Genomic DNA, 14,397 nt, shown 5'->3' with positions numbered 1-14,397 from the left:
TCCACTTAGCTTAACATGTATGTTCTATGCTCCCTCTAGTTACTACTCTCTCAATTCTCTGTCTCATACCACGTCACGCGAGTTAAATTGAGCACATCCTTATTAATAAAAAAATTCAGGGTGTCTCACACCTACTCGAGTGTCCAGTCAATACCGGGTGAACAAAGTTACAAGTTACCTTGGCTGTAAAATAAAACATCTGAGTACCTACAAATTTAGTTTTAAGTTAGGCTTAGCTTGGGAGGTTTGATATAGGCAACTGTAACAATGGAGGTAATATCGTCCCGAAATTGAAGGGAGGAGGTTGGCTGGCTTTCTCTTATCCTGTATTTCTTCGCCCTTCGCTTTCGGGACGAAATGACCTTAATAGTTACAGTTCCCTCTATTATTGTTTTATTTAGACTCTTATTGCAGGTCATTTAATAAATAATTCAATGTAGGTACATAAATACAAGAAAATTCGAAACAAAAAATTAGAAATTAAAATAATAATAAAAAAAATCCTATATGTTATGACTCGTTCTACCCATATTGTACACACTTAGAGGGGGTGAGGTCATACCTCTCTGGTTAGAGGGGGTGGGGGGGGTGATATCGTCATACCTCAATGATTCCAACGTGTGCCCCTCATTTCAGAAAAATCCCTCACTCCCTCTCTAGCATCCCTATCTACAAGTAAGATTTTCCGATTCTCCCATATCTCGTACCATAGTCCAGAGGCATGCGGGTAGGAAATTATCCCACCAATACGTTCCCACGTTCCGGGCATATGGTTCGAGTCGCGCAATCACGGAGGTCGCGGGTGCTCACTGCAGCATTGTAGGACTTTTCCCAATATCTCAATAATCCTAACATCCAATGTTTACCTACCGCTTTCTCCTATCCTGTCTTCCTTCTCTCTTCGATTTCGGGACGATAAGACCTTAGCAGTTACAGTTCCCTCTATCAAACCTCTTAAAAGCCAGCCTATAACTATAGTTAGCTTGGTTGGTAGTGCGTTTGCCTTGTGTGTGTAAGAACTTAGGTCGCTGCTTCGATTCCCGCCCGAGCCGAATTTTATCCTAAACAGGTAAGGTTCGTTCTCGGAACGGCTGGCTTTCTCCTATCCTGTCTTTCTTCTCCCTTCGCTTTCGGGACGAAATGACCTTAATAGTTAGGTACAGTTCCCTCTATTATTGTTTTATTTAGACTCTTATTGCAGGTCATTAAATAAATAATTCAATGTAGGTACATAAATACAAGAAATTAGAAAAAAAAAATCCTATATATCTCGTTCTACCCATATTGTACACACTTAGAGGGGGTGAGGTCATACCTCTCTGGTTAGAGGGGGTGGGGGGGTGATATCGCCATACCTCAATGATTCCAACGTGTGCCCCTCATTTCAGAAAAATCCCTCACTCCCTCTCTAACATCCCTTTCTACAAGTAAGATTCTCCGATTCTCCCACATCTCGTACCATAGTCCAGAGGCATGCGGGTAGGAAATTATCCCACCAATATGTTCCCACGTTCCGGGCATATGGTTCGAGTCGCGCAATCACGGAGGTCGCGGGTTTGATTCCCCCCGGTGACTTTAAAACTCGCGCTTTGTATCAGGGTGTATTTCAGTCTCGTAACTTGAAAGTGAGTCTATCGATATCGACTTAAACCGTCCACACTGCCTCGACAAGATAGATTCACCCCGTCGATCGATGGTCGGTCGACCGTGTGTGGACACAGCAAGCCAGCTTAGACTGTTTTTTTAGGTAGACGTAACGTAAAGGAAAGGCACCGGTCCACACGATGCGATGGTTGACTTGACTGTGGACACAGCTCAAGAAGTTGTGAGGCATAGAAGATATGTACATGTAGTATCCCTTTATGTTTATGACATACACAGTGCACACATATGTTATGGCTATTTAATTGAAACTACACAGTTGAGCCAGCCAGCCTTAATTGAGCTTAATTGAAACGGGTGAGAGAGAGAGGGGGGAGAAGGAAGGAGAGAGAAAGAACGGGTGAGAGGGGGGAGAGGGAGGGAGAGAGAAAGAGAGGGGAGAGAAAGAGAGGGGAGGGAGAGAGAGACAGGGATCTTGGATGCTGTATCAATGAGTCATCGAGTGAAGATCCACGGACAAATGAAACTGTGTGTAGCCAGCGGCGATAGCACGTTGAATACACCAAACTCTCAAAATAAATTGAGGATAAAATTCCATACCTCGGCTGGGATTGAACCCACGCCCTCCTGTTTACCAGGCGAGCGTCTTGACTCTTGACCATTACACCAGTACACCACCGAAGTAGATTAGCATTAGTAGGTATTATCTAAATGAGAAGTTGAGAACGTGTTTTTATGATTTAAAATTTAAACTTTTTATACTGGCAATTTTTTATTTATTCACTTACAAACTAAATAATATTTTCTTAGAAAATACAACGGTATACTTTAGGAAAAATATAGAAATAAGACATCTTTTTAGGACTAGGGAATAGGTCTCAAGCCTATATCTACAGAGACAGTCCTGAATTTTGAAATCAAAACAGATTAAACATTTGGTACTTGTGCAGAAGTCACGTCCATGAAATATTGCTACCAAAGGAACAGGCACAAACAAGCAGTGACCCTGGTTATTATAGGGTTAGGTTAAATACAAAAAGGAGCTTTTCTTTTTCAAGGACGTGACTTCTGCATAATTACCAAATATTTTTACTATGAAAAAACACACATTAATACTATTGCATAAATTGTATAGGTAAAACAACTCACTAGAAAACAGGGAAGTTTGTGAAAAAACTGACTATTTTTAACCCTCGTATAAATTTCAAATTCCTAAATGCTCACATGAAGGATAAAATGTACCTACTCTATGCAGGATTACAGGATGAGAAATAGGATATCAGATTATTTATACATCTACAATCTCCGTTCAAGTTGGTAACACCTAACACCTTTTCAATATCAAATCAATTTAAATGCTTAAACGCGGTAATGTGACACTCTCGTTGTAGGTACCTACTCATATGCCACATCCATTAAACACTGCATCATAGATTTCAATAAATCACTCAGGAAGCATAGACTTCTTTTGGTTGAGATGGTTGCTGCGCTTGGCGCTATTTTGACCGCTTTTGGTCAGATTTCGACCGTTTTTTGGCGGTTTTCAGCTATAGCCACAAAACGTTTAGACATATTGTAAAAAGTAATTTAAAAGAACACTCAAATAAGCATTATTTAATAGGATAAGGAAAGTCGTGTGGTGTTCACACCAGATGATTTTTTTTTTCTTTCTTAAGAGGTTTGATAGAGGGAACTGTAACTGCTAAGGTCTTATCCCGAAAGCGAAGAGAGAAGGAAGACAGGAAAGAATGATTTTTTTTTCTTCTTCTCAAGAGGTTTGATAGAGGAAACTGTAACAACGCAGGTCTTATCGTTCCAAGATCGAAGAAAAATAAGACAGGATAGAAGACAGCCAGCCGTTCCGAGAACGAACATTATATGTTTAGGATAAAATCCGCCCCGGGCGGGAATCAAACCCGCGACCTAGCTCTTATAAGGCAGACGCGCTACCTGTTGTGTAGTACCATCATTCCACAATATACTTTCAGTCTGACTATTTCTCTCTTGTACAAATCATCTATTTATTTCTTCCAACTGGTATTAATAATAGTGCTTATTTATACTGCTCGCATAGGACTGAAAAGTCCCTTTACTCCAGCAGTAGGCTAGTAGTATTACTGTGGACAAACTCTCCAGGATAGAAGAAAGCCAGCCGTTCCGAGAACGAACCTTATATGTTTAGGATAAAATCCGCCCCGCGCGGGAATCAAACCCGCGACCTAGCTCTTATAAGGCAGACGCGCCACCAATCAAGTTGTTAAAAGCTCAAAACGTTTGTTTTTTTGTTCAAAACTGTTGCGAAACACATGTTTCCGGTGGGTAACCTACAATGCTTACCTGCCATAGACTATCGTAAGAGCCTCCCAGTTTACTCTGCATATGGATCTTGATCACATTGAACGGGAAAAATACGCTCGAATTAATTGCACCTGGAAAATAGAATGGAATAGAATATACCTTCTCTGCATATGGATCTTGATCACATTGAACGGGAAAAATACGCTCGAATTAATTGCACCTGGAAAATAGAATGGAATAGAATATACCTACTTGATCACATTGAACGGGAAAAATACGCTCGAATTAATTGCACCTGGAAAATAGAATGGAATAGAATATACCTTGGTCTGATGATATTGAATCTGAGTATCCTCGAAAGCTCATCAAATTTTCAATTTGTATTTGTCTCTATGGCTAGTCAATACTAGTTGTCCTTTAGAGGCTGAGTGGGTTCCAAACAAAAAGTCATTCTATTATATGGCAATTGTGCCATGGGAACTGACTGCGTTTTATGCGTGTGACAATGACAATACTCCCCTGGTGTGTATGTGGTCGACTAAATACCTGCCAATATAGTTAGCATGTGGTCCGCATACACATAGAAGCGCTCATCGAATTTTCAATTTGTATTTGTCTCTATGGCTAGTCAATACTAGTTGTCCTTTAGAGGCTGAGTGGGTTCCAAACAAAAAGTAATTCTATTATATGGCAATTGTACCATGGGAACTGACTGCGTTTTATGCGTGTGACAATGACAATACTCCCCTGATGTGTATGTGGTCGGCTAAATACCTGCCAATGTGACATGTGGTCCGCATACACATAGAAGTTGTAAATCTCTCAGTCGGGAATCGAACCCGTAACCTAGAGATTACAAGGCAGACACGCTATTTTGATAGGATCGTACCTATTACGGCTCCTATTAGAAAATCCTTGATGAAAATCTTGTACATTCGATCTTTGTTTGACTCGGTCGGAAATCGAATCATCACCTGAAAACAGAAAGAATTTCAGCGGGTTATTTTTATTCTGGTAGTCGCTTGTGCCATGGGAACTGACTGCGTTTTATGCGTGTGACAATGACAATACTCCCCTGATGTGTATGTGGTCGACTAAATACCTGCCAATATAGTTAGTGACAATGACAATACTCCCCTGATGTGTATGTGGTCGACTAAATACCTGCCAATGTGACATGTGGTCCGCATACACATAGAAGTTGTATTGTAAATCCCTCAGTCGGGAATCGAACCCGTAACCTAGCGATTACAAGGCAGACACGCTATTTTGATAGGATCGTACCTATTACGGCTCCTATTAGGAAATCCTTGATGAAAACCTTGTACATGCGATCTTTGTTTGACTCGGTCGGAAATCGAATCATCACCTGAAAACAGAAGGAATTTCAGCGGGTTATTTTTATTCTGGTAGTCGCCATTTGACTCAAATGTGGACAAAACTCTCCGAATCTTCTTTTTTTTGTGTATTATTATTATTATTTAGTCAATCTTTTCAAAATACTGAAGTTGTTATTAGACTGTTGATTATCTGTCGACTTCTTTGGAAAGCTAATCATATTGTGAGTTCAACTAAGTCAATCTTTTCAAAATACTGAAGTTGTTATTAGACTGTTGATTATCTGTCGACTTCTTTGGAAAGCTAATCATATTGTGAGTTCAACAAAATAATAAAAAAAAAGTTGTTCCCGAACAACTCTGGCAACAAAAGGGTTAAACAATTCTATTCTTACCTCATCTCGTGCTATAAAGAACACTACATTGGAAGGCCCATTTCGTAACAGCACCGGACTCAAACCACGGTAATACTCTTTCATTCCGTACTCCTTGTAGATGTGTTTGACCAGATGAGGTGTATTGTTGAGCTGAGTGTGATAGGCGCTGTCTTGGAGCAGGGTCTGAAGTCGCTCGAACGGAGTGAGCATTGCTTCGATAGAACCTGGTGAGGAAGTAAGGAAAAAAAAAAATGTGTTTATTTAGACATTTAGAACATTAAAAAATATTTGTTCAAATGATTTATTGATCTGTATTGTTTTGTACAAAGCTCATGGTACCTGAGATCAATCAATGCCTTTTCTCAATTTTTTTAGCCTTAAGATACATGGTACCATGTATCTTATACCATGTATCTTAAGGCTAAAAAAATATTTGAACAAAATATTTTTTTTTAACCATTTGAACAAATATCAAATATTTTTTAATGCTCTTTAGCCATGTATCTTAAGGCTAAAAAAAATTGAGAAATCACATTGGTTTATTGATCATTATTTCAATATACATAAATACAAGAAATTACCAACAAAGCTAGCCTAATTACCTTGGAGAGTATAGCTCATGGTACCTGAGATCAATCAATGCCTTTTCTCATTTATTTTAGCCTTAAGATACATGGTATACATGGTATCTTAAGATACCATGTATCTTAAGGCTAAAAAAGTATTTGAACAAAATATTTTTTTTTAACCATTTGAACAAATATCAAATATTTTTTAATGCTCTTTAGCCATGTGTCTTAAGGCTAAAAAAATTGAGAAATCACATTGGTTTATTGATCACTATTTCAATATACACAAATACAAGAAATTACCAACATAGCTAGCCTAGTTAGCTTGGAGAGTAGCACACCTGCTTGTAAACGCTATCGGGTTCGATTTCCGCCGGGGCGGGATTTTACCCAAAACAGACAAGTTTCGTTTTTGGAACAATTCTCTTATCCTTTCTTGTTTTTCTCTTTCGTTTTGGACCAATGAGACTTTAGCAATAGTTCCCTCTATCAAACCTCTCAAGTATTTTAAATAAATATGTGGCAAACAAACTACATATTTATTTAAAAATTCCATTTCCATTTAGCAATATTTTTTAAAATTGTTTCCACATATTTTTTCAAGTCAAGCCTAGCTCGGCTTTGTTTATAGTCACGACAAGCAATAATGCTTACCACATTTATAAATTCCTTTCTATTATTTTTTATACTCACCAGCAAACATGGCTGAAGTGAATTTCATCAGAATTGGATGATCACTTAGATAGGGCAGAAGAAACAAATTGCTTTTATCGTACATGCCAAACATGAGAGAGGTAGATATGCTTTTCTGAAGCAGGGGAGGTAGAATGCCACGATACAGATAGGGGATGCCCTCTGCATGAACCTGAGACATGGCTTTGAGGACTCCAACACCGTGCAATTGCTGAAAACAAATTTAATTCATAGATTCATTTGTAAAAAAAAAATGCCACGATACAGATAGGGGATGCCTTCCGCATGAACCTGAGACATGGCTTTGAGGACTCCAACACCGTGCAATTGCTGAAAACAAATGTGATTCATAGATTGATTTGTAAAAAAAAAAGAATTGTATAATTTTGGCACAATGTTATTTATTCTGGTTGAGTAGTATGTTGTGTCATCTGGCAACCCAAAATTTGGGCAGCTCATCAATAAATTGTTTCTCTCTCTCTCTCTCTAATTTTATCCTCAGCCAGGGTGAACTTTATCCTAGATTGCTTGGAACTGTAGACTGTTTTTCATCCTCTTATCCTTTCCTCTGATTTTAGGATTACAAGACCTTAATAGATACAAACAGTTTCCTATTTTAAACCAAAAAAATAAAATAAAAAAGCTGATGTAATTTAATCTTACCTGTCTAAAAATAATTTTATTGATTGGAAAAGTCACAGCTATATTGATCACAGCTGCCCCAAAGCCACAGATAAATTCTTCGTAGTTTTTACACGAAGATGTAGTTGCCATTGTTGCCATTTTGTTTTTTATCATCCCGCACAGCACACTTTCAGTCATAATACAAATAGACCTTTATGGTGAACTTTCTCAACAAGGTGGCGTGTGTAGTGAGAACACTCTCATTTGAATTATATTGCCTACAGGACATTGAAAAAAATAGGATGAAACTCACGACAAGGTAATGTTAACGAAGACCGACCACAAGGTATGGACTAATAAGACATCTTTTTAGGACTAGGGAATAGGTCTCAAGCCTATATCTACAGAGACAGTCCTGAATTTTGAAATCAAAACAGATTAAATATTTGGTACCTGTGCAGAAGTCACATCCGTGAAATATTGCTACCAAAGGAACTGGCACAAACAAGCAGTGACCCTGGTTATTATGGGGTTAGGTTAAATACAAAAAGGAGCTTTTCTTTTCCATGGACATGACTTCTGCATAATTACCAAATATTTTTACTATGAAAAAACACACATTAATACTATTGCATATTGTATAGGTAAAACGACTCACTAGAAAACAGGGAAGTTTGTGAAAAAACTGACTATTTTTAACCCTCGTATAAATTCCAAAATGCTCACATGAAGGATAAAATGTACCTACTCTATGCAGGATTACAGGATGAGAAATAGGATATCAGTGCCATTTTTCAATAGGACAAAGGAGAAAAATACTCTCCTATGCACCGTGGACTTCGGAGGTTGAAGGAGTATTCGTTTTCAATACAAGCCAATAGTTAATAATGGGCAGAATTTGACCAATTTTCGACTTCGGAGGTTGGTGGTTTGGTTCCAAGTCAAGTCATAAAATTTACCTATGCCTCTCATCAGATGGGCGAGAAGAGACACAGTACTTCCCATTCAGATTATATGTCGCTCTGCCACATCGTGTGATCCTAGCTTTTCAAATGCAAAGGTCATCTTTTTAAAAGTAGGTTTTAAAATGGCCATTTTTCAATAGGACAAAGGAGAAAAATACTCTCCTATGCACCGTGGACTTCGGAGGTTGAAGGAGTATTCGTTTTCAATACAAGTCAATAGTTAATAATCGGCAAAATTTGACCAATTTTCGGCTTCGGAGGTTGGTGGTTTGGTTCCAAGTCAAGTCATAAAATTTACCTATGCCTCTCATCAGATGGGCGAGAAGAGACACAATACTTCCCATTTAGGTGCTGGGTCAACACGAGAACACCAGAAAGTAACCCGTTGAAATATTTGCAATCGAAAAACGAGTACAAATTTTTGTCGATGGTGGGATTCGAACCCGGGACCTTCTGCATGGCAAGCAAGCGCGTTACCACTGGACCTTGGTTCCAAGTCAAGTCATAAAATTTACCTATGCCTCTCACCTGATGGGCGAGAAGAGACACAATACTTCCCATTTAGGTGTTGGGTCAACACGAGAACATCAGAAAGTAACCCGTTGAAAAATTAGATAGTTTTTACAACCAAAATTACCGTCCCGTTAATTGAACTTTTTAACGTCTTACGTTTCAACTATCGTCACGTAAGTCAGCGGTGCAAAAACTCTTTCTAATCGAAATACGAGTGCCAATGTTTGACAATGGTGGGTTTCGAACTCGGGACCCTCTGCATGGCATAAAAACGTGCCCCCTGATTTTGGGGCGATTCATTATTTCAATAAATCACTCAGGAAGCATAGACTTTATTACAACCAAGTGGTGGACAAAGATCTGTGAGCATTAGAAACTGTTATCAGTATATTTTCATTCATGGTTCAGTTATAAACTGAGATGTAAAATTACTACTAGGTACTACAAATGTAACTATTTTGTAATTTCAATAAATCACTCAGGAAGCATAGACTTTATTACAACCAAGTGGTGGACAAAGATCTGTGAGCATTAGAAACTGTTATCAGCATAGACTTTATTACAACCAAGTGGTGGACAAAGATCTGTGAGCATTAGAAACTGTTATCAGCATTTTCATTCATGGTTCAGTTATAAACTGAGATGTAAAATTACTACTAGGTACTACAAATGTAACTATTTTGTAACAAAACTGTTTACAAAACTTCCATCTTCCACTTACGTTTGGCCATTACTTCTTCCCGTCTGCTTGTCTATTTTTAGGACAGGATACGGGAACAACGCCAGGCAAGGAGGAAAATCCGAAAATCGATGAAAAATATTTCTGGATTTCGCTGGATTCGGGACTTTTGAGGAGCGAATGGGGAGTTGGAATTTTTCAAATTTTCGTGCCAAAAAAACAGCTGTTCCTGGATTGGATGGTGAAACAGATGGGAGGAACATTTGGTCCCTTCATAAGACCGTACCCATGCATTCCTCCCATTTGGCAATCAACCACATTGCATAATCAAAAAATAAATACACGGCGGTCATTAAAATAAGAGATAAGAGTAAACAAAATATTTTTTTTTATTTTTTGTTTCTGAACTTTATTTTTTGATTTTTAATAAAAAATGAAATATTAATTAATTTGAATAAAGTTATTTCTATTAATTATTTTTATTTCATTGATTACTCTTTTCCTGATTTGTTCAATTTGCACTATTGATTTGATTCACCGACAGAAAAACATCTTGGTTCTTTGTAAAGGTCCTGAGGCTCCTGCTCCTGCCAAAAGAATCAACAAATCAGAGAGAAATAGCTGTAAGTACAAGAAAACCAATACAGTACCCATATCTACTTTTATGTGCTCTATGCTGTCCACTCCACTCTGTTTTTATCCTTACCCTATTAATTCTTCTTTTCCTGATTTGTTCAATTTGCACTATTGATTTGATTCACCGACAGAAAAACATCTTAGTTCTTTGTAAAGGTCCTGAGGCTCCTACCAAAAGAATCAACAAATCAGAGAGAAATAGCTGTAAGTACAAGAAAACCAATACAGTACCCATATCTACTTATATGTGCTCTATGCTGTCCACTCCACTCTGTGCTCTGTGTTTAGCCTTACCTGCCTTACCCTATTAATTCTGATAACTCTATCTGCTTCGTAAAAGTATGTAGGTAGCTACCTATATTGGGAACTGTCATAGTTAAGGGGAGCAACTGTAACAATGGAGGTCTTATCACAAAATCAAGAGAAGGACAGGATAGAAGAAAGCCCCCTCTTCCAAGAGTGAACTTTAAAATATTAATTCTGATAACTCTATCTGCTTCGTAAAAGTATGTAGGTAGCTATATTGGGAACTGTCACAGTTAAGGGGAGTAACTGTAACAGCGGAGGTCAGGATAGAAGAAAACCCTCTCTTCCAAGAGTGAACCTTATCTGGTTAGAATTTTGTTTTCCCTAGGTGGAAATTAAATATAGCACTTTTCTTCCTTTTTTTTTTTTTTTTTTTTTTTTTACTAATCCACCTCTTTTAATTTGTAATCAATGTTCTTTTGAATTAAAATAAATTGATTATTTTAATTGTAAATGTAAAAATGTAAATGCAGTTTCTTTGTGTTATTATTTTACAACTTTGGTGCTCACTGCACCATTGTAGGATTTTCCCAATACATATCTCAATAATCCTAAAATCCAATGTTTACCTACCATGCTGGCACTAGTCGCTATGCTACAAGCTAGACTACCTTCCAAGCTGTCTAGCCTGGATCATCTTACTTGCTAAAAGCCCACTATTTTTCCTACTGGCATGTATTTGATTTGTATTTCCTTTTTCACTTTTCCTCAGACATACCTACCCATCATGTACAAATCGGTATCCAAGGGTCAAATCCGAGTCAATGAAAACACAGACTTGTCTGAAGAAGAAGTTCAGAAAATATTGGAAATCAAAAAGAACTCGAAAGACTTCAGCATTGACAAACTTCAGGAGTTTCTTGAGAGAAGTAACACAGTGAAAGAGGAAGAAGCAAAGGGTACCCTTGAAGTTGTGGTGCTTGGGAATTCTCTGGATAAGTAAGTTTTAAGGCCTAAAAAAACAGCAATGATGTGACCCTTATGGAACCTAACCAACCTCAGTGTTGTATGTAGTGGTTAACATGTTGGACTTGAGATCTGGATGTTGGTGTTTCTAGTCCAGGTCAAGTCATAAAATGGTACCCTTGAAGTTGTGGTGCTTGGGAATTCTCTGGATAAGTAAGTTTTAAGGCCTAAAAAAACAGCAATGATGTGACCCTTATGGAAGCTAACCAACCTCAGTGTTGTATGTAGTGGTTAACATGTTGGACATGAGATCTGGATGTTGGTGTTTCTAGTCCAAGTCAAGTCATAAAATGTATCTAGTCACAGTTCTTGTAACAATGAAGAGGTATTATCCTCCCAAAATTGACAAGAAAGAGTCAACAGGATAAGAGAAAGAATCTTGAGATGTGCCAAGGATAAAGGTTCTTCTGTTTGGGAACAAAGCCTACAAACCTAGCACCTTACACTTATAATTCAGATATACTACCTTTCAAGGTAACAAGGCAGTAGTCACCTAGATTGTTTGAAAAATAAAAATATTCTTCCTATTTCAGAGGGGTGGCTTATTTGAACAAATATTTTTTTTAACCATTTGAACAAATTTCAAATATTTTTTTAATGTTCTTTAGCCATGTATCTTAAGGCTAAAAAAATTGAGAAATCACATTGGTTTATTGATCATTATTTTATTTTAATATACACAAAAATACAAGAAATTACCAACATAGCTAGCCTAGTTAGCTTGGAGAGAAGCACGTAAACGCTATCGGGTTCGATTCCCGCCGGGGGAGGGATTTTACCCAAAACAGACAAGTTTTGTTTTTGGAACAATTCTCTTATCCTTTCTTCCTTTTCTCTTTCGTTTTGGAACAATGAGACTTTAGCAATAGTTCCCTCTATCAAACCTCTCAAGTATCAACTGCTAAGGTCTTATCGTCTCGAAATCAAAGAGAGAAGGAAGACAGGATAGGAGAAAGCCAGCCATTCCATGAACAAATATTATCTGTTCAGGATGAAATCCGCCCCCTGCAGGAATCAAATCTGTGGCTTGGAGCTTACAAGACTCTCTCTCTTCCTGTCTCTCCCTCTCTCACACACTTATCATATCAAATATAGTCAGGTAAAGACATAAATCCACAGTTCATCATTCTCCTTTTTCTTCTTCCAGGCATTTGCTTCCGCATGTTTCCAACACAGGGTTTCACTGAGATTGTGTTCTGTGCGGTGAACTGTTCCGTTCAAGTCCTCGGCTATGGCACCTACATGATGAACCACCTCAAGGAGTACCATAAGAAACACGAGATATATCATTTCCTCACGTTCGCTGCTAAGGACGCCATAGGTAGATTTTACCCAAAACAGACAAGTTTCGTTTTTGGAACAATTCTCTTATCCTTTCTTGTTTTTCTCTTTCGTTTTGGACCAATGAGACTATAGCAATAGTTCCCTCTATCAAACCTCTCAAGTATTTTAAATAAATATGTAGCAAACAAACTACATATTTATTTAAAAATTCCATTTCCATTTAGCAATATTTTTAAAATTGTTTCCACATATTTTTTCAAGTCAAGCCTAGCCCGGCTTTGTTTATAGTCACGGCAAGCATTAATGCTTACCACATTTATTCCCCCATTTATCATTAAAGTTAATCAACGTTGCGCGTGGTTAGTACCTGGATGGGTGAACATCTGGGCAATCCCGTGCTGCTGGGTTTCCAACTCCACTCAGACTAGTCGCCGAATGGTGGGGTTTTTAACGCCTGTCATAAGAAAACTTTAGTTTTTAAAATTGATGTTAAACCCTTAAACCTACCTACCATTTGATTTCCCCCCCAGGTTATTTCACTCGGCAAGGCTTCACAAAAGACATCAAGTTGCCCAAACACTTGTACGAAGGCTACATCAAGGACTATGAAGACGCGATGCTCATGCATTGTGAAATAGACAAGAGGATTGTTTATACTCACTTTGTGAGTGTTACACAAAGTCAGAAGCATATCATCAATTATATTACGGAACAGAAGCTAGAGCGTGTCCAGGGGGTACAGCCAGGACTCAAGTGTTTCAGTGAAGGTGAGAGGAATAGGTTTAAAAAAATAAATAAAAACTTAAATTCCCCAGATTGTGCTATTTGTTCCTGCTCACTTTGTGAGTGTTACACAAAGTCAGAAGCATATCATCAATTATATTACGGAACAGAAGCTAGAGCGTGTCCAGGGGGTACAGCCTGGACTCAAGTGTTTCAGTGAAGGTGAGAGCAATAGGTTAAAAAAAATAAAAATAAAAAAAATAAAAACTCAAATTCCCCAGATTGTGCTATTTGTTCCTGTAATCTTACAGTTAAGCGGACTGTCAAATACTGCCGCAAATACCAAAATATTAGGGACCCTGATGATCTCTAGGGCTACCCCAGTAGGATAAACAAGGTATATTATTGTTCATTAGATTCATATTAGACACCCAAAATATATGAATTGCTTACCTACCTGATTTTACATGACTAAGATTCTTAGGGATTTTCCGAAACCGTCTCGATTTTCGCCTCTCTCTTAGCCTGCGACTTGAAAAAGCCTACAGGAGAGTCAATTTCGGAAAATCCCTAAGAGCCCTAGTCCTATGAAATAAGGTAAGTTCCAAGCAGTTAAACAAGGTATATTCTAATTTGATTGTTGTTTGTGTTTGTTTAGTTTTAGTGTATTTTTTTCTATTGTCATTTTTGTATAAAGGGTTAGTCCCGTAAATAAATAATCTTACAGTTAAGCACCTCGTCAAATACTGCCGCAAAATACCAAAATATTAGGGACCCTGATGATCTCTAGGGCTACCCCAGTAGGATAAACAAGGTATATTATTG

The 14,397-nt window shown here is 37.9% G+C and overlaps 2 protein-coding genes across 2 annotated transcripts; one reads left to right on the top strand and one right to left on the bottom strand.

Moving 5' to 3' along the window:
* Positions 1-3,888: 3,888 nt before the first annotated feature.
* Positions 3,889-7,725, bottom strand: LOC103508344 (solute carrier family 25 member 51). The gene is made up of 5 exons (XM_026822975.1): positions 7,540-7,725; positions 6,877-7,087; positions 5,633-5,838; positions 5,185-5,269; positions 3,889-4,031 (listed from the first exon to the last, which is right to left on the bottom strand). Exons 1-5 carry the CDS (start codon positions 7,696-7,698, stop codon positions 3,889-3,891), a joined length of 804 nt encoding a protein of 267 aa, XP_026678776.1. The 5' UTR covers positions 7,699-7,725.
* A 4,985-nt stretch (positions 7,726-12,710) lies between these two features.
* LOC113467053 (histone acetyltransferase KAT2B-like) lies at positions 12,711-13,945 on the top strand. Its single transcript, XM_026822974.1, has 4 exons — positions 12,711-12,886; positions 13,380-13,585; positions 13,764-13,794; positions 13,884-13,945. Exons 1-4 carry the CDS (start codon positions 12,727-12,729, stop codon positions 13,943-13,945), a joined length of 459 nt encoding a protein of 152 aa, XP_026678775.1. The 5' UTR covers positions 12,711-12,726.
* Positions 13,946-14,397: the final 452 nt, after the last annotated feature.

This window comes from Diaphorina citri, unplaced genomic scaffold, assembly GCF_000475195.1.
Source record: "Diaphorina citri unplaced genomic scaffold, Diaci psyllid genome assembly version 1.1 scaffold390, whole genome shotgun sequence".
Classification (NCBI taxonomy): domain Eukaryota; kingdom Metazoa; phylum Arthropoda; class Insecta; order Hemiptera; family Psyllidae; genus Diaphorina; species Diaphorina citri.
The sequence above is the reverse complement of the archived record's forward strand: the minus strand, read 5'-3'. Positions and strand labels throughout refer to the sequence as shown.

Coding starts and splice junctions, on each gene's coding strand:
- LOC113467053 (XM_026822974.1), top strand. CDS start 12,727: ATGTTTCCAACACAGGGTTTCACTGAGATTGTGTTCTGTGCGGTGAAC. Junction 12,887..13,379: donor CGCTGCTAAGGACGCCATAG/GTAGATTTTACC, acceptor TTTCCCCCCCAG/GTTATTTCACTCGGCAAGGC. Junction 13,586..13,763: donor AGCTAGAGCGTGTCCAGGGG/GTACAGCCAGGA, acceptor CGTGTCCAGGGG/GTACAGCCTGGACTCAAGTG.
- LOC103508344 (XM_026822975.1), bottom strand. CDS start 7,698: ATGACTGAAAGTGTGCTGTGCGGGATGATAAAAAACAAAATGGCAACA. Junction 5,270..5,632: donor TCTTTATAGCACGAGATGAG/GTAAGAATAGAA, acceptor TTCTGTTTTCAG/GTGATGATTCGATTTCCGAC. Junction 4,032..5,184: donor CCTAATAGGAGCCGTAATAG/GTACGATCCTAT, acceptor TCTATTTTCCAG/GTGCAATTAATTCGAGCGTA.